The sequence below is a fragment of the Giraffa tippelskirchi genome, chromosome 13, assembly GCF_054371585.1.
Source record: "Giraffa tippelskirchi isolate mGirTip1 chromosome 13, T2T-mGirTip1v1.2.pri, whole genome shotgun sequence".
Taxonomy (NCBI): domain Eukaryota; kingdom Metazoa; phylum Chordata; class Mammalia; order Artiodactyla; family Giraffidae; genus Giraffa; species Giraffa tippelskirchi.
The window spans coordinates 105,735,625-105,754,171 of NC_137287.1; the positions used below are offsets into that span (position 1 = coordinate 105,735,625).

General features: G+C 46.6%; 1 protein-coding gene and 1 long non-coding RNA gene across 2 annotated transcripts; one reads left to right on the forward strand and one right to left on the reverse strand.

Annotated features, from left to right (window-relative positions):
* Positions 1-746: 746 nt before the first annotated feature.
* On the forward strand, positions 747-18,437 carry DYNLRB1 (dynein light chain roadblock-type 1). The gene is made up of 4 exons (XM_081559835.1): positions 747-814; positions 9,348-9,423; positions 14,506-14,673; positions 18,080-18,437. Exons 1-4 carry the CDS (start codon positions 812-814, stop codon positions 18,121-18,123), a joined length of 291 nt encoding a protein of 96 aa, XP_081415961.1. The 5' UTR covers positions 747-811; the 3' UTR covers positions 18,124-18,437.
* LOC145533126 (uncharacterized) lies at positions 12,016-14,865 on the reverse strand. Its single transcript, XR_014073879.1, has 3 exons — positions 14,627-14,865; positions 13,224-13,384; positions 12,016-12,787 (listed from the first exon to the last, which is right to left on the reverse strand). It is a non-coding gene; the product is annotated as an uncharacterized LOC145533126 (long non-coding RNA).
* Positions 18,438-18,547: the final 110 nt, after the last annotated feature.

An 18,547-nucleotide genomic window follows, 5' to 3' on the forward strand; every position in this document is an offset into this window, starting at 1 on the left:
TACGGTGGAAAGAAATTTGGGAGCTAGATCATCTGTGTTGAAACTCAAGTGACTAGAAGAAACTAAACTGAGTCTACTGGAGTTAGGGAGGGTGTCAGCCCAGTAACGTGGCACGAGGTTCACTAATTAGTAAATCATTTCCTGCTAGAGCACACAAAGTTTTGTGGAAGACGGAACAACGCAGGGCTCTAGGAAGAAGGTGAGGGAGCACAGAAATGTGAAGTGGCTTCTCCAAGGGAACACAGGGATTCAAAGTATGCAGACTGCCAGGCTAGCCTTGACCACTTCTCAGAGCCTGCATGGCATATTCCCAAGTGAGTCGCTCTGGAGACCCCCAAGGACGCTTGACTCCAGCCCGAACTACAGGTTTTCTCGCGTTTTTAGAGCATTTGGGCTTCGCGCCTTGTTTTTGCCTCAACCTGAGAGCCAAGGCCTCAGCACCCCCAGTCCTCGCCTTCAGAATCGCACATCACCCTCCACCCAGAGCCAGCTCAAGACTTCGGTTGAGGGTTGAAAGCCTCTTCCAACAACGCGAACCAGCATCTTTTCGGCACAGTGGGAGTTAGGAATTTTCCATAGCTGAAGTGCTCCTTTGCTCTCTTGCCGTTCACTTTCTGACTGCACAAGGCAAATTCCCCTCGAGCCCTGAGGGAGCTGACTAAGATCCGCCTACCCACCCGCCCCGCCGTCCTACGCTGGTTTCTGATAGGCTACCGAGGCCGTCCGCCTTGACAGGAATTGTGCGCAGGCGCGGAGAGGCTGCGGGACTGGGCAGAGGGCCGGCGACGCGGAGCTACCGGATCGGTCCGAGATGGTGAGTGTCCGCCGGGAGCTTGTGGCAGGTGGCCGGGAGGTGGCTGAGCACGACTTTCCACCACCATGAGCCTGGCCTTCCATCCTCCGGGGACGGCTCTGAGCGCCTGGCTGGGCATCCGCGGGGCTGGGCGGGCCGAGCTGTCTGGAGGGCGGAACTGGGGCGGCGCGGGCCTCCAGACTCAGAGGGGACTGAGGCGGGGCCACCGGATCCGGCAGTCCCTTGACCGGAAGCAGTTGTTTAGGCTTAGGCTAGGGGAGGACGGAGGTGGGGAGGCCTGCCCACAAACCCCTGCATCCTAGCATCCTGGACCTTGTTGCGCGACTATAACTATAGTGATTACATTTACAGCAAGCTTAATTCGTGTCTGGCTCTGCTAAACGCCTCCCCATACCTACATACCTACATGTAGGTACAACCCATAACTATGTAGGTGTACCTACATAGATAAGTAGGTACACCCATTATCCCCGTTTTACATACTTGGTATCTAAAACCCAGTGAAGCTAAGTGTCTTGCCCCAGGAAATGGCGGAGGTGGATTTGAACCCTAGAAGCTTGATTGCTCCCTTTGTGTCCCCGTGATTCTTTCGAGCCGCTGGGACATGATGCATGAGTCAGAAACAGGCGGGATCCACCCTTGGGGTTCCTGCCCTGATGGCTGAAACTGTGGGCTCATTATGACTTTACAGGTTTGTTTTCTTGTGTTTTTAATCCTCCCAACTTTAACTTGAGAATACCTTTTAAACGTTAAATCAGGTTTAAAACCGTTCCCACGTTTAAAACCTGTGAATGGTTTTTAAAAATCTTATATAAGTATTTAAAGACTATAAGAAAAATGGAAAAGGAGTAAGAAACAATGCCATGATCTGGAGTTAAGTAACGACTTATGATTAGGTGTATTACGCCTATTAGTCTTTTTCTCTTCAATTTTCCCTCTCTATATATATAGTTTAGCAGTGTACTTTGCTTTGTATAGTTAACTAGTTTATAGTATAGAGGAAGTAACTTCATCTTTCACATCACTTTTTAAACTGTAAAAAAAAATTAACTTTTAACAGATAAATCGTACACACAGTTAAAAAGAAAATCTGAAAAGATCTAAGTGAAAAATAGATCTCCCACCCAACTGTGACCCCCAACCTCGGTCTCCTTCAGAAACAAATACTGTTAGTTACTTTTATTATATCTATATGTATATATCAGTTCAGTTGCTCAGTCGTGTCTGACTGTTTGTGACCCCATGGACGCCCGCCAGGCTTCCCTGTCCATCACCAACTCCTGGAGCTTGCTCAAACTCATGTCCATTGAGTTGGTGATGCTATCCAACCATCTCATCCTCTGTCGTCCCCTTCTCCTCCTGCCTTCAATCTTTCCCAGCATCAGGGTCTTTTCCAAAGAGTCAGTTCTTTGCATCAGGTGGCCAAAGTATTGGAGTTTCAGCTTCAGCATCAGTCCTTCAAATGAATATTCAGGACTGATTTCCTTCAGGATTGACTGGTTTGCTCTCCTTGCAGTCCAAGGGACTCAAGAGTCTTCTCCAATACCACAGTTCAAAAGCATCAATTCTTCGGCACTCAGCTTTCTTTATAGTCCAACTCTCACATCCATACATGACTACTGGAAAAACCATAGCTTTGAGTAGATGGACCTTTGTTGGCAAAGTAATGTCTCTGCTTTTTAATATGCTGTCGAGTTTGTCAGCTTTTCTAGCAACGTCTAGGTTTTCTAGCTATGTCATAGCTTTGTCTAGGTTTGTCATAGCCTTTCATATATTATATATGTATATATATATATATATATATATATGAGACCCCTTTTTCTTACATGAATCAGAGCTTCCTGAAACCTATACCATGCTATTGTATGTTTATATTCATAAAAGCAAAACATACTTTAGATGCATGTTTTAACAAATTCAAGCATTACCAAAATATGTAACTTAGAAAAGTGTATGTAGTTCCCATCTCACTCCCCTCTGCTGATCACTGTTGACAGTTGGATACGTCTTCTTCCAGATTTGTTTAGTGCATAAGCGCATTTGTATATAACATGTTTATTACATGAAATTGGAACTTATGTATTTATGTATATTAAGGTGACACAGTGGTAAAGAATCCGCCTGCCAGTGCAAGAGAAGCAAAGGCTGACTTTCTCTTATTTGGGTTTTGCCTATCGGATTCGATTCCTGGGTTGGGAGGATCCCCTGGAGTAGCAAATGGCAATTCCACGGACAGAGGAGCCTGGCGGGCCACAGTCTCTGGGGTTGCAAAGAGTCAGACATGACTGAGCAAGCACACACACAAGCTTACTTTAGGTTATATGTATAATCTCATTCTTTAACTTTGTTCACTAAAAAATACCAAATATTTTTTCATGTTGATAACATACAAATCTATTTTATTCTTTTATAGGACTGTTTTCCTATTCCGTTGCATTATATCTATTTAGATGGTTTACAGTTTTTCACTCCAGACAATGCTGCAGTACTGTTTTGTTTTTTTTTTTTCCTTTTTCCACTCATGCTCGTGTTTATGTAGCGTTATGTAGTAGTGATACTTCTGGCGTGCACATTTTAACATTTTGGGGGTGTATGTGTGTGTTAGTCACTCAGTCATGTCTGACTCTTTGCGACCCCATGAGCATTTTGGTAGAAAATGATAAATTGCCCTTTACGCTGGTGATATAAAAATCGGCTATAATTAGCATCCAGTTTTACTCCACCACACAGGTATTTTCATCTTTGTACATTCTCCTTCCTCTTTGTTCATGTATTCACATTCAAGATGTACCTGCTAGTTTTTTGTTTCTGTTTGTTTTAATACCCAAAGACATATAACTTTGTTGCTATCTCTCTTTGTAATGAATCATTTTTAGTGACTACATAATAATCAATGAAATATTTTTATCATAATTTGCCAAACCATTCCCCCAGTATACATTTGGGTTGCGTCTAGTTCTTCAGTAGTAGAGATAACGCTGTGATGAATGTCTCTGAATGTGTAGTTTGTTTTTCTTTTTTTTTTTTCACATTTATTAGATTATTTCCTTAGGAGAAATTCTCAAAGAATTTGAAGCAATGAGATCAGCACATATGGTTCTCATAATAATGTTGTCCTGTCGCTTTCCCAAAAGGTCTTATTGCCTTTGTACCAGTTTTGCCATAATAACTGCCAGCATTCAAAAACATAACCTCAGCATTGCTGTAATTTTCATGTCTTTATTTACAGGGAACATTGAACATTTTTCTTGTGTTTGTGGTCTCCTTGAGGTATATTTTCTCCTCTTACCCTTTTTGCCCACTTAATTTTTAGAGACTTGCTGTTTTTCTTAATCATTCTGTGTGATGTTTTGAAATTACTCTTTCGTCTGTTGTATTTGATGCAGATGTTGTCCCCTCGTAATTCATTTTTGTTTAATAGAAATTAAAACTTTTTTATGCTTGGTCGTCACATTGGTCACAGTTTCTTTGTGAATCATTTGCTTCAATGGTTATCCCTCCTGTGCCAAACCAGTGAATAATCCTGGAATTTTACTGCTACTTGTTTTTTCATTTGTTTGGAGTGTTTTTTGGTCTGTCAGCAGCATGCACCTAGGAATTAGAGAACCCAGGAGCCTGGTCCCTTCTCTGGTGCAGTCACGCATGTTAATAGAAATAAAGACTCGGGGTGCTGAGGATCCCAGCCGGGCTCTCTCTAGGAGCAGGGCAGGAATTTGGAGATGTGAGTCGACCCCAAGGGGCTACATATCCACTTAGATGCATTTGATACCAGTCGGCTAGCACTGCAGGGAAAACAGACTTTAGAGACAAAGGTGGCATGACTTGGATGCCTGCTTAGGACTCCTCTTGCGTCTGCTAATGTTGCTGTGGCTGCTCCTGTCTTTTTGGCATCATTTGTTTTCTTTCTTGGCTGCTTCAGGGCTGAGCCTGACATTTTTAAGCAGTTTCTCCTGAAGCAGGTGCCTGCTGCCTCCTGTAGACCTCGTGACCCCCACTCCCCCAGGCCTAACCCCACCCTACTAGCTGTGGTCAGGTTGGAGAAGCTACTCTCTAGTCTTCCAGGAAAAAGTTTTTATTAAATTTGATTACATAAAAATTCAGAACCTCTGATTATTGAAAAACACTGTAAACTTATATTAGAAAAGTGGGAGAAGTGTAATTTTATATGATGGGCAGAAGTCTAAAATTTCTAACTTAAGAGTTTTTGAAAATCAATAAAAATTAGTAGAAAAAGCAAAAGACTTGAAAAAGGAGAGATGCAAACAGTCAAATTCCAGCTTAACCTCACTGATAAGTTTTGCTTTTGTTTTTTCTCCTGACCAGCCTCACTGATAATTCTTTTTTTTTTTTTTTTTTAACATTTATTTATTTATTCGGCTGTGTTGGGTCTTAGTTGTGGCCTGTGGGAACTTTGTTGCAGGGCACAGACTCTCTAATTGAGGCCAGAGGGCACAATGGTCATGGTTCCGTGGCATGTGGGATCTTAGTTCCCTGACTGAGGATCGAACCTGCATCCCCTCCGTTGCAAGGCAGATTCTTAACCACTGGACCGTCAGGAAAATCCCCTCACTGATAATTCTTAAAAATTAATGAAAGGTTGACTTTCTGTTATTTGGGTTTTGCCTGTCGGATTATCAGAGAATCAAAAACCTTGGCAATACTGATTCTATTCCTCGAACATGCCAAACTCATCCCATTTCACTGTGTTAGCTTTCATGCTGCTTCCTGGAGTGCTTTTCTTTTTGATCGTTTAGTTCTTGGCTTAAGGATTACCTCCTCAGGTGTTCCTGACCACACTCATCCAAGAAGCATCCCCTTGCCCACCCCGACCCCTGGTCCCTGTACCCTGCAAGAATATTGCCACTTGTTTTTGAAAGTCTCTTGTACCAAAATATGAACTTGTGAGGACGGGGACATCTTCATTTGTGGTTAGTAGTGTATTCAGCTCTTCTCTTGACCTGCTGTGTGTCCTTGGGCAAAATGCTCTCCTTTCTGAACCTTGGTTTCCTCCTTGTAAAATGGAGCTCATACTAACCATGGAAGGTTCAGGTGAGACATATCTGAAGACATTCATCCTAATATCTGACCTGTAGCAGATACTGAGTAGGTCAGGTACACTTTCTTGGTATACCTCCCTTTCTTGGTAAGCGTGTTTACCTTCTAAGCAGCTAGATCTCAGTGACTGGTTCTCATTAAATTTAGGATCATATAAACCCTCACTCATCATGCTGGGTACTGTAAGCCCAGGGTACTATACTTAAAAAGGTTGATTTTTGTAAAACACAGTTGAGGGAATGGTTTTTATTTGTTCCTTAAGTATCTATTGAGCCTATACTGTACCAGGTACTGGGATTACAAAGTCTGTGTTCCTGCTCCCAGGTGACCTTGGGTCTAGAGGAGGAGATAAGCAGAACAGACAGTTGCACTCATTGCTGATAAGTGCCATGGAGTCAGGGTGCCTTGGGTACCTAAGAAGAGGGGCAGGTGTCCAGAGCAGGCCTCCCACAGGAGGCTCATGAGCAGAGTCCAGAGACTTGGGAGTTAGTTACATCTAGTGGTGAGTGAGGGAGAGAGAGGAGGTTGCCTGCTTTCGGAGGTAACAGCACTCATCAGGCCCGGCCGGGCTCAGGCAGGCTGTGCTTGCCCCCTGCAGTCCATTCTCCACACAGCAGCCAGGGCATCCTTATGAAACATCTTGTCATTGCTCACCTCGAAACCTGCTAGTGGCTCCTCACACCCCGCTGCCTTTAAAAACCAAAGTCATCACTCTGGTCTACGACACCTCTGAAATCTAGTCTGATCCTGCCTCCCTCTTATCTGGCTGCCTGCCACTCACTGCCCTCAGCCACACTGGCCTCTTTGCATTTTTTCTGGAACACTCTCCCTAGAAATCCACCTGGTTAGCTCCTTTGTTTCCTTTCAGCTATCACCTTAGCGAGGCATTCTCTGACCACCTTGTTTAAAATTGCCATCAGCCCCTTGCTTTCCAGATCCCCCATCCCTACTGAATCTGACATTTGTATTTTATTTATGCTTTTGCTTAATGTCTGATTCCCTCCCCCCACCCCACCTCCAAAATCAGCTTCATGAGAGCAGGGTTTTCATTGTATTTTGTCCAGCACAGCACCCCTAGGCCTAAAACAACATTTGACACATAGAAGATTCCCATATAGTTATTGAATGATTAACTTGTATTATAAAATTTCATCTTTTTCATTTCAGCGTCACTTTCCAACCTCCAGGGGTATTTTGGACTTCAATTCTGGCATCTTTAGCTTTCCCCATCCCTAGTTTGATTGCAGGTTGATTGAACTGTCCTAAACCGTCATCCTACTTATTCTTATGTATTCTTTTTTTTTTTTAAATATTTATTTTTATTTACTTATTTGGCCGCTCCGGGTCCTGGTTGTGAAATGCTGAATCTTTAGCTTCAGTGTGCAAACTCTTAGTTGCAGCATGCAGGATCTAGTTCCCTGGCCAGGGTTCGAACCTGGGTCCCCTGCATTGGGAGCTCAGGATCTTACCCACTGCACCATCAGGGAAGACCCCTCTTGTATATTCTTATTCTTACAATGTTGAGAATGTCAGAGCTCCATAGTCCCAAGTCAGAGATCTCTGGCTACACAGAGAGATGGGTTAAAAAATATTTTTAAATAGAAATAATATAATAGAGTAAAAGAGGCTGTTTTAAAAAAAAAAAAAAAAGAAAACCTTATCTATAGTTCCCTACTCTCGGTATGGCTTTTTATTTTGTTCATGGTCCTTCTAGCCCTCTTCTTGTTTTCATGTGGATGCCATCTCCCAAGCACTTTCTTTTTAAGGTGGTATAAATATTCTGGTCACCACTGTTAATGTATTATATTCCTGTGAATGGACATTCGTAATTCCCTTGACATTTTCCCTAGATGTTGGGCAGTTTTGGCTCTTCCTGCTTTTTGTTATTGAAGATGTCACTGCAGCAAACATCTTACCATACTCTTCTTTTAGTACTCTCAGATTGTTTCCTTAGGATGAATTTCCAGGAGGGTTACCAGGTCCGGTTGAGTGCTGTGTAGTATTGACCACTATCATATAATACTCTATCACTCCTCTCCAGAATAGTGTGTGGTCGGAGCTCAGTGAAAGTCTGATGAATGAATTAAGATCTCATCCATGCATAACCCACTGCATTGTACTCTCAGTCCACATAGCTAGCCATGTCCTTTTACCAAGGCTCCAGATTACAGAGGCGTCAGGCTCTTTGCCATTTTGTAGGAGGAACTTGTTTGCCCTTCCCTCCAGCATTTGAGGGTATTCACACGTCAGTGGAGAGTGGGTGGCTGTGACTGGATTGTGAGGCTTGGGCCTACTAGAAAAACAGTCTTTCTTTGTTCTGTCTCCATCCACTGTTGAGAAGCTCCTCCTCTGGGCCAGCTCATCAGCCCGTGAAGGCGGGGTACCACTCTCTTTTGGTGAACAGAGCCTCTGTGTCCAAGAGTCTGACCCTCAGCCTGTGAGGAACTTCTGACTAGATTCTGGATATGTCTAGAAGGGACCTCCTGAGAACAAACGCACTTGACCAGTTTCCGTCCACAGGAGGAGTTAGGCCTAGTTCAGTTTAACAGCTGTTCATTGAGCCCCTGCTCTGCAGACCATTAGAGAGACTAAGTCAAACAGCACTTACTGATTCCCAGAGAGATACAGTCAAGAGTTCAGGGAATCCATTGGAAATGGCCAAAGGCCACTGAGTTGGAATCAGTAAAGGCTTCGTGGAGGACATGATATCTAAGATGATCCTGAAGAATCTGTTGGATTTCAGCGGAGAAGAGGCCTTGTTTGGTAGCAAGCTGTGGAGGCAGGGAGATACGGACATGCAGGTGGAGAGTGGAGGGAAGGGTAGAAGAGATGGGAGTAAAACAGAGAAGGCCTTGCCTGGCGAGGTGAGGACTCACAGTCTGATTGTCCACTCTGTTTACAAATCGCATGTGCCAGAGTAGCCCACCCAGACCAGCTCCTGACGACGCAGGATCATGAGCCCCTTCCCCTGCCTTTCCTCTGGCTGTGTGTCACATTGTCTCAGGTGCCAGCTTATTAGTCACTGAGTCCGTCCTCATGGGATCATTTTGCTTCCTTTGGAATGTGCTCTTTGGGCCACAAATGACAGTGTATCTCCTTCCTGTTAGACACCTCCATTTGGAATTTTTCAAATCATTAGTTTCTTCTGGTTTGTCCCCCAGCTGTACCAAATATCTGAGTCATGGATGTGTCTATACTCCTAGGAATGGTATTTGAGTTCTGCTCCCTACTAAGTGAGGGGCAGAGAGCCCCTGGTGGGCAGAGGGAGCAGCCCCACCCCACACTGGGAAGGCGATGGTTTAGATGCTGGTGGTGGCCTCAGGACTGTTCCAGGTAGTCCTGGGGAGTTTGCAGGAGGTGCCATGTGCCTGGGTGTTGCCTGTCTTTTGTTGGGAAGTGTGATTCATCTGCCAGGGGTACGAGGGAGTTGATCCAGGCTTCCTGACCGCTCTAACCTTGGTCTTATTCTCTCTGGCAGGCAGAGGTGGAGGAGACCCTGAAGCGACTCCAGAGCCAGAAGGGTGTGCAGGGAATCATCGTGGTAAACACAGAAGGTACACCCTCCTTCCAGCCATGAGCTGAATGCAGGCTGGCCCTCAGGAAAGAGCACAGCACACCATAACACTTGCTTTTTTCTAAACCTCTCATGTACCTGATCTAGTTCTCATACTTTTATTTTTTTTTTTAAATCACCTCCAGTTTCCTAGAATTATTACTAGAATTCTGAATTTAAAAAAAGGAAAAATCCTCTCTACCTCACTGCCCTGACATGTCATACTTCTCAGTGTACCATACTTATTCAGTCAGCCCTTGTCCAGTGCCTTTTCTCTTGGTTGTGATTATAGTTGTTACTCTCTTGCATCCGTTTACTCATGAGTTTTTGTTTGGGGTTGTGTTTTTATTTTGGTCCGTGGTTTACATAAGCAAAATTTTTAACTTCCAGTACAGTGTTTATTCTCCATTCTCCCTTTATGTGTTTCTACTTCTCTTTTGCTATCTAATACTGCTGTCAACTGCTTTGGGCCTATAGTTTTTCTTCCTCTTCTGGGACATTATTTCAACAACTGTAAAAGGGTACAGATGCTAATTTTTCTCAAACCACAGTAGACGTGATGAGGGAGGAGACCGATATTATCACACACCTGTTCTCTGCCAGGCCACGGGCTAGTGCTTCACAGAGAGATCGTTTCTGTCATTCCTTGAAGCGGCTCTGTTGCCTCCATTTTGCAGTGGAGAAAAGTGAGTCTAGAAATTCGACTTGCCTGCCATTATAGAGCCAATATTTCATCCCAAGTCTGTCCGAGCGCACTTGTGCTCTTTCTCCCACAGGGTGCCATGAAGGACCAGAGAGTGGCTGCTGGACTCAGTCCCAGACCACGTCCCGGGTCACCCAACTGGGCCCCCCTGCCCCGTTCTCCAGCCCAATGCATTCAGTCAGCTTGGCTTTGTTTGAGGCTCCTTGAGAGCCTCTGTGTGTATGCATTGTCATTCTGGGCCTTATTTTGGAGCAGCAGAATTCTCAACAGTGCCTGCTTAAACAGAGCAGAATGAAAGTCACCAAGGGTGACAAATTGAAGGTGGCATGTCCTCAGTTAGAATGTTGTTTTCCAAGTTGTCAGACCCCGGCCAGCCCATAGCTAGGCAGAGTGTGTGCCCTAGCTTTGTCAGGCTCTGATTAAACCGTGTGGTCACTGCATTCAAAGGAGGCAGCAGGGTAGGGAGCCTGAGGACACTGTGGGAGGCATCTCAGGTCCACCACTAATCAGCTGGGTGGCCAGGGCTTTCCCTTCCCCTCTTCAGAACTTAGCTGCCTCAAGCCGCCTCCTTGGTCCTTGCTCCAAGGAGCTTCTTGCTCCAGGACCCAGAAGACTTGGTATGAGACTCTTCCGTAAGTAGACATTTTTGACCCCAAATGGGGAGAAACCCCCAGGGGCTGACTCCCCAGCTGGGACCCCCTAGACCTCCACCAGTATTCCAGACCACAAGCCTTCATTCTTGTGTTAAAACTGCCGCCAAAGTTGAGCTTTTTCATTAGGAAAATATAGCCCCAACTTCTTACCTTTTTGATACTAATGAGCACTTATTTTTTGTATACTAATGTGGCAGTATGGCACAGTAGCTAAGAATATGGAATGTGGAACCAGACTGCCTGGGTATGAATCCTGACTCTACTTTCTTGTCAACTATGTGATCTTAAGAAGTCACTTAACCACTCAGTTTGTTTCCTCATCTGTAAAATGCGGACAGTCAAACTATCTTTTTCTAAGGGAAGCTTTTAGAACAGTGCCTGATGTATAGTAAATGCCACATGTCAAAATGTCTTGTATTTGTGTTTATTTATTTATCCATCTATTTATTTGCTTGTTTGATTATTTGATGGCCAAGCCACACAGCATGCAGGATCTTAGTTCCCTGACCAGGGATCGAACCTGTGTTCTCTGCAGTGGAATTATAGAGTCCTAACCACTGGACCACCAGGAAATTCTGTGTGTTTTTTAATTTGTGGTCCATTCATAGATCTCCCACTTCAGATTCTCATTTACATTTCACACATTTCTGCAAAGCAGGGACATTTGCCCATTTTTCAGATGACAAACCAGAAGCTGAGAGCAGTCAGGTTGACCTGCCCCAGATCACCCAGCCACAGATGGAGGTGGTCAGAACTCACTGCTCTAGGGGGCCCTTAGCCCCTCTGAGGGCTTGCATTAGAGGTGCTCAGTCAGGGTGATTGTATTAGGGATCTCTGTTACTCCTCTGGGGCTTTCCATCTCCATGATTCAGTTCAGCTTCCTCTTCCAGCAGGATGCCCTCCCTGACCAGCTCAGCCCGGAGGGATTGCTCCCCGCCCCTGAAATCAGGACATGCTCTTGTCCCAATCACTTACCAACCCTCTGCCGCTGCCTGGTGATGTCTCACACTTGGCCAGATTTAAATGATGTTTCATAATAAAAATGTACCTTTAAGCAAACTTAACCAAGAATGGAATGTAAGGAACATCCTATTTGTACCCTCCAGACCCCCTGCCACCTGCTGCTACCCACACAGGGCAAAATAAAAGTCTAAAATGCGTAAATTCCTGAGGGCAGAGCTTTATCTCTTGTGATCATTTTTGTATCCCCAGCACCCACAATAATGCTGACACAAAGTTGGTTGTCAATAAATACCTGTTAAGTTTTATTAATGTGTTTTAATTGTTGATTGTTGGGGAGGCGTGTTGGTGGGCGGACCTGGCTATACAACCTGACAGATCTGAGCCCCAGGTTCGAAATCATGGCTTTGAGGTGATCAGCTACCACTGCAGGTGCTCAGCCCCTCGTTTGTGGAGGCCACTGCCTGCAGTAGGCCGCCTACTCATCGGCTGTCTTTGAGGTGTTCCCCAGCTCTGGCATCCTGTGAATCTGGAATCCTCTCTAGTGCTTGTTTGAAATTATCCCCAGTGTTGGTCCCTGCCCTCCGTCCCCACCCTGCCAGCTCCATGTTTTCTTTCATTTTTACAGTGAGCCAACAAGAGGTTAGTTTCTTTTCTCCCTTACACACCTTCTCTCTTGGTAGACATGTGATCACACTCGTGACAGTATATTTGAACTACTAAAAGCACACCTGTGTCTACTCATTTTTTAACAACAGCCATAAATATTTGATGCAGTCTCCCTAAAGACACTGGTGAGCACATCAGATCTGCCTCTGGCCCTTGAGGAGCGTCCAGTCTGCTGGGGATAGGCGTCACGATCACTCCCGTGCAGGCGTGATCTCAGACTCGAGTAACTACCCTGCAGGACAGCGGCACGGTGCTGGGACCGTAGGAAGGGGGCGCTGGCCATGTCCGGGAGTGGAGGGAGACATGAGGGACAGTGGGAGTCAGGAGAGAGTAGGGAAGGGAAAGACAGTTCCAGGCAGAGGGAGCTGAGAGAAGGTGGCCTGTTGGAATACAAAAAGAAAGTCAAGAGGTTTGACCCCACCCACACACCCACCCCCAGACTTTGCCAGGCCTCAAGGCTGGCCCCTCAGGTTTCCTGGGGGTGGGGTTTATAGCATGGGTAATGTCAATAATAAATCAACACTTCCTCTGTGCTACTCTGCATGCTTTTGCTCAATATTCTCAGATGAATTAAGACACATTTAGTCCTCCCAGCAGCACAGTGAAGCACAGGCATTATTTTACAGATGAGGAAATGGAGGCTTAGGTTAGATCACTTGTGTAAGGCCACGTAGCCAGGAAGGGGCAGAGCCAAGGGAGAAGCCCAGGTCCTTGATTTCAGAGTTCCTACTGGTCATCTCCCCAGCTGCTTATACTGCTGTCCCGAGGAAGGTTCCACCACTGAATGATGATGCCTCGTGGGGCCCTGGTGGATACCTGGTTGCCACCCAGGACACAACATCTGCCCTGGTGACCTGGTCGTCTTCTCCTTTAGAGGGAATTGATCACTGCAACCTGTTCTCATAACTCCACTTGGCTCAGAGCAGCCTCTGACTCACTGCTTCTCTTGCTCCCATGCACTCTTCTGCCCACACTCGCTGTGCCAATAAGAAGACAAGGTTTGGTCAGTTTCTTGCCACCCATGGGTAGGTCTGCGGGTGACTGTCTTTGGCTGATCCTTTGGTTGGTCAGTTATAGGCCAGATGGCAGGGTCCTAGGGCCGAAATCCAGCCACTGATGTGTGGGGAGCAACTTGGGCCACATTTGTCACAAGAGCCTGTGCATTGTGAGCACTGTGGCCTCATCAATGGCACCTCTTGCTGACATGTTACAGTGATGCATAGGCACCTGATGACCTAGTCGTGGCTTAGGTGTCTCAAACTAAGCCCCAATCCTCACCTCCATGACAACAGGCACCGTCCAGTGAGGGCGGGCCATTTAATAGTTCATTGCAAGGAAGCAGTCCTCAAAACAGAAAAGGCTTGGTGCAGGATGTTGTTTACTACGAGGTGATTAAGTAAAAAATGCAGCCTGAGTCCCCAGCAATAAGGGAATGATTAACCCTGTGGAATGGCCACTTGTGGGCTCTTTGAAAGCAGTAGCAACGCTGTTTACAAGGGTGTGTGCAGACAGAGAAACAGGCTTTAACTTGGGGGCACAGTCATGTGTGTAGACAGTGTGTTTATGCCTGAGCCGTAAGCCTTCCTTGTCAGGAACTGGAACAAAACACTAGTGACGGTTCTGCCTTGGCACAGGCTGACCTTCCTTCTTGTACTTTTCAGTATTTACAGATTTGTAGGAACTGTTCTTTTTGTTCATATTCTCAGTGTTATGAGTGATAGTCTGTCCTTCTGTTGCTGGAAACCAGTCAGTATGTGGCCCTGTGAAGGGAGCCCAGCAGTGAAGCCAGCAGGCCTTCATTGGAATCCTGGCCCCACTGCTTGTGTGTATCTGCTGTGAGACCTCAGCAGGCCACCTCATTGCTCAGAGTTTCTGTTTCCTGGTTGACAAGTAAAGATGGTGATGCCATCCTTAGAGCAGTTCTGCGGACTGGAGCTAACACCCCTTCAAGTGCTCAGCACTTGCCTGTCAAGTCCTCAGTGAACAGTGGGCAATGACTGTTAACTGCCAATCTAGGCTCTGGAATTCTGGGTGTGGGGCTGGGAGCAGGGCAGAAAGTCACTCCCAGGGTTCTGCTCAGTCTCTGCTCTCCCCTCAGGCATTCCCATCAAGAGCACCATGGACAATCCCACCACCACACAGTACGCCAACCTCATGCACAACTTCATCTTGAAGGCCCGGAGCACCGTACGCGAAATTGACCCCCAGAATGACCTCACCTTCCTTCGAATTCGCTCCAAGAAAAATGAAATTATGGTTGCACCAGGTAAGGGGTCTTCCCCACCCCAACTTGAGAGCAGACCCTCACTGTGCATGCCCTGTAGCTATCGGGAAGGCTTCAGGCATGGGTGTGTCCATGGGTTCCACAGAAAGGCCTGAAGAGCAGAAGGTACAGATTTGAGTGTCTCATCAGCTGGCCTGTCCCAGCTGGCATCCCCAGCAAGTCCTCATTCACAGTGACTCTAGGCAGACCCTGTCCTGGATTCTGGGCCCTAGTAGGGAATTATGGTGTCATGGGGGAGACAGACATCTATGTGTGTGTGAGTTGCTTAGTCATAATTTGAGGGGATTCAAGGAGCACTTGGGACCATGGAGGAGGGTGTGATTAGGCCTGCTTATGGCAGTCAGCAAAGGCTTCCCAGAGGAGGGAACATTTGAGCTGAGTGTGAGGGCACAGGTAAAGAGGAAGCAAGTGGGGTGGGAGTGGGGGTGGTGGAGTTGGAAAAGCTGTGCCTGAAGAAAAAAGAACTCACTGATTCTAAACCAAAGTGTAAGGCAAAACCACCATGCACTTATTTTGTCCTTAAAAAAAAACAACATTAATTTGCCCACTTCATAAATACAGTCCTGTTTCTCTTGTCCCCATGCAGACAGTCTTTCCTCCAGCACAGGAAGGGGTTGCTTTGTTTTCACATGAAGTACTTGGGGACTGTGTGGTACAAACAGTACCTGTCTTAGCATCATTCTCAGGGTGACAAGATGCTCACCCTGGGAGGCACCCTAGGCACTGGGACCACAGGAGGGGTCAGCAGGGCCACCTGTCCTGCCCCAGTTCACTCACATGCACGGCCTGGTGTGGTAGACAGATCCTCCAGCACTGTTTGCAGCTACTCGTCTCTCACCATCCCCTTTGTGGCTGAGCCCTGAGTGTGGTGAGTGTGCATGAGGTGATGGAGGTGGCTGCAGTGCAGCCTGTCTAGAGCAGCAGGAGGTGTGTGGTCAGATTTAGAAGGGGCCTCAGATGCCAAACTCAGCTGTCTGGACTTGACTTAGTGAGTGGAGGTTTTTTCAAGGCAGCCAGTAATAGGATTGTGATGGGGGCCTGGACGAAGGAGGGCAGGGGGAAGGCTGGGACAGTGACTGCCCCTGGGCTTGCCACACAGGTGGTGAAGAGGCTGGCTGCAGAATTCTGAGATAATTTGAGAGGGGTCAGCCCCTCCTTGCAGCAGAGCAGCACTGCTCCTGTTCCCCGGCCTGTCAGGGCCCAGTGGAGCTGCTTGGAAGGATGTGGAGAGACCCATAGAGCCAGTCACAGGGGCCCTTGGTCTCCTGGGGTCACTCCCTAGAGGGGTGGGGACAGAGCAGGTCAGTCACAAGTGAAAACAGAATAACTTCAGAGTCATTTATTCCAAAGACATACACACATTGTTTATCAACATAATCATTGTCTAATGGGTCTCAGGCCAGCCGATGATGAGGTCTCTGATTCTGTTAGAAAATAGATTGCAGCCGGCACCCCAGCTGTTTTCCCAGCTTCACCTCTTATGAGTCCAACCTTAAGCAAATCACAGAGCACCAGCGAACCTGTTTCCATCTCTGTAAAATGTCTGGCAGGGGATGGTACTGCTCTGGTATTCGGAGATGCCTCATCTGGTTGAATATGTTGGCATGAGGTCGGCAGAAAAGCTTGAGATCAGATTTAAACTCAAATTCCTCTCAAGACTTCACGCTGCGTGGTTACAGACAAACCTTCACTCCCCTAAAAGTTAGGCTGCCAACCCTCCAAATCGGAGCAGGCCTCATGCCCCACCTGGGAGCTCACAGTGTGAAGCAAGGACAAATGATGTCTCCAAATCGCCAGACTCTCCATGGACAGCATTTCTTGGCTTAAAGCTTCTAAGAATGTCTGCTTGGAACACCTGAGTTAACACAGGGCAATCAAGCCTTAACACACTACTTCCCACAAAGCACTGCTGCTGCTGCTGCTAAGTCGCTTCAGTCGTGTCCGACTCGGTGCGACCCCATAGATGGCAGCCCACCAGGCTCCCCCGTCCCTGGGATTCTCCAGGCAAGAACACTGGAGTGGGTTGCCATTTCCTTCTCCACTGGAATGCTATTGAATGTGCAGCCTAGTTATTTAGAAGAAAAGACATGGGTATTGCTAATAGTATCTTTTCATTGGTTTTGTCGGTAGCTTGTTATTTCTATTTTCATTAGTGATTTTTCACTTACACAGATTGCTTAGCCATGAGACTTGGTCATATAATAGCTGCTCCTTCCGAGATGTCCATCATCAAGGGAAGAAGCAAGGTTTAGGTTTGAATCTGAACAGACACAAAGCAGACATGGCCAAGGTTTTCACGTGTTCAGCAAAAGGCAGACCGGAGACGCCCAGCACCTGAGTAAAACTCAGCTCTCCCATCTGGCATATTAGCCTTGGCTTGGCCAAGTCATTTAATTCTCTGAGCCTTAGTGTTCTTATTAGTAAAAATAAGAAAACACTGGTCCCTGCCTCATAGAGTGATTCGAGGATTCACTGAGATCCTGTTTGAGAAGGGATCAACCCAGAGCCAGCACGGGGAAGCCTTGGTAAATGTTTGAGTGTGATTATTAAGTGGGCAAAGTTTAAATGCCCTGCTTCTCCCATTTCCTCTTCTGTAAGATGAGAGGCAGTCAGGCTCACCCAAGAGGACTTGGACTTGCTATGATTTCATAACGGACATTCCTTCTGACTGGCTCGATCCCCAGAGCTGGAACTCAGGTGCTTTGGCCCCCTTTGACCTGGTGCCTTTGAAATTTTCTAGTCCAGAAGGTTCTGGAAGGCCAGCAACTGAACTTGTGACAGAACTGACATTAACCCAAGACTAGCAGGGTTGAGGTTAGAATCCCATCTTGGATACTAACTATCCTGGTAACCTTAAACAAGTAGTTCTCCCAGAACCTGCAGCATCAGCATCACCAGGAGCTTGTTAAAATGCAAATTTTTAGGCTCCACCCCAGACCCAGTGAGTCCGAAGCCCTTGGGGTGGGGCCATCTGTGTTGTTTTAAACAGCCCTCCAGGTTATTCCAGCACTCTAGCTGGAGAACCAGTACTGTAGGCAGTTCATTTAAACTCTGAACCTGAGTTTCCCAACCCCCAAAACTTGATAACCCTACCTCCCTGTTGGTACTGGGAAGATTAGAAATGAGGATGCTCTGCCAAGTACCACTGCTGGGTAGGGTTAGGAGCCCGCTTCCCTCTAGCCGTGTGTGCAGAAGCCCATACAGGAAACGTGCGGGTTCACCTTCTGTTTCCCAGCCACGGGGAGCAGCCTAAGCATTGATGCTTTTTACCCCTCCCCACCCCACCAGCATCTTACAGCTGGTGATTGAATGATTTGTTGGCTTTGTGGTGTGTTTTTCTCCCACTTTACAGTTAGTGATTCGTTTTTTCATGTTTCCTCTCTTGCAGATAAAGACTATTTCCTGATTGTGATTCAGAATCCAACTGAATAAGCCGCTTTCTTGGCTCCGTGCGTCATTCCTTAATTTAATGCCCCTCAAGAATAATAGCGTTAACCATGTCCACTGACTGGCACGTGGAAGGCCCGTTAGAGCCCCCCCCAGACCAGTCCGTGACCTGGGTGGGCTGCAGCCCCTCCCACCCCACCAACGTCATTCCTGGCCAGCTGCCCCTGATTTTCCAGGAGGAAAATCACGTCCAGGTTTTGGAGCAAGAGCTTGTGAGAAGCCCACACCCTGTTTCCTTCTGACTTTGTCGCCCTTGGAAAAGGCTGTTTTTCTTTAACTAAAAATAACCAGAATGCTTACCCGGCTGGCTGTGTGTCTTTAAACACTGGGTTGAAAAGGTCTCGCTTCCTGTGTGATCACATGGTCTGGAGGCTGAGCTCGCGCCGCCCCCAGCCTGGGGGTGCTTTGT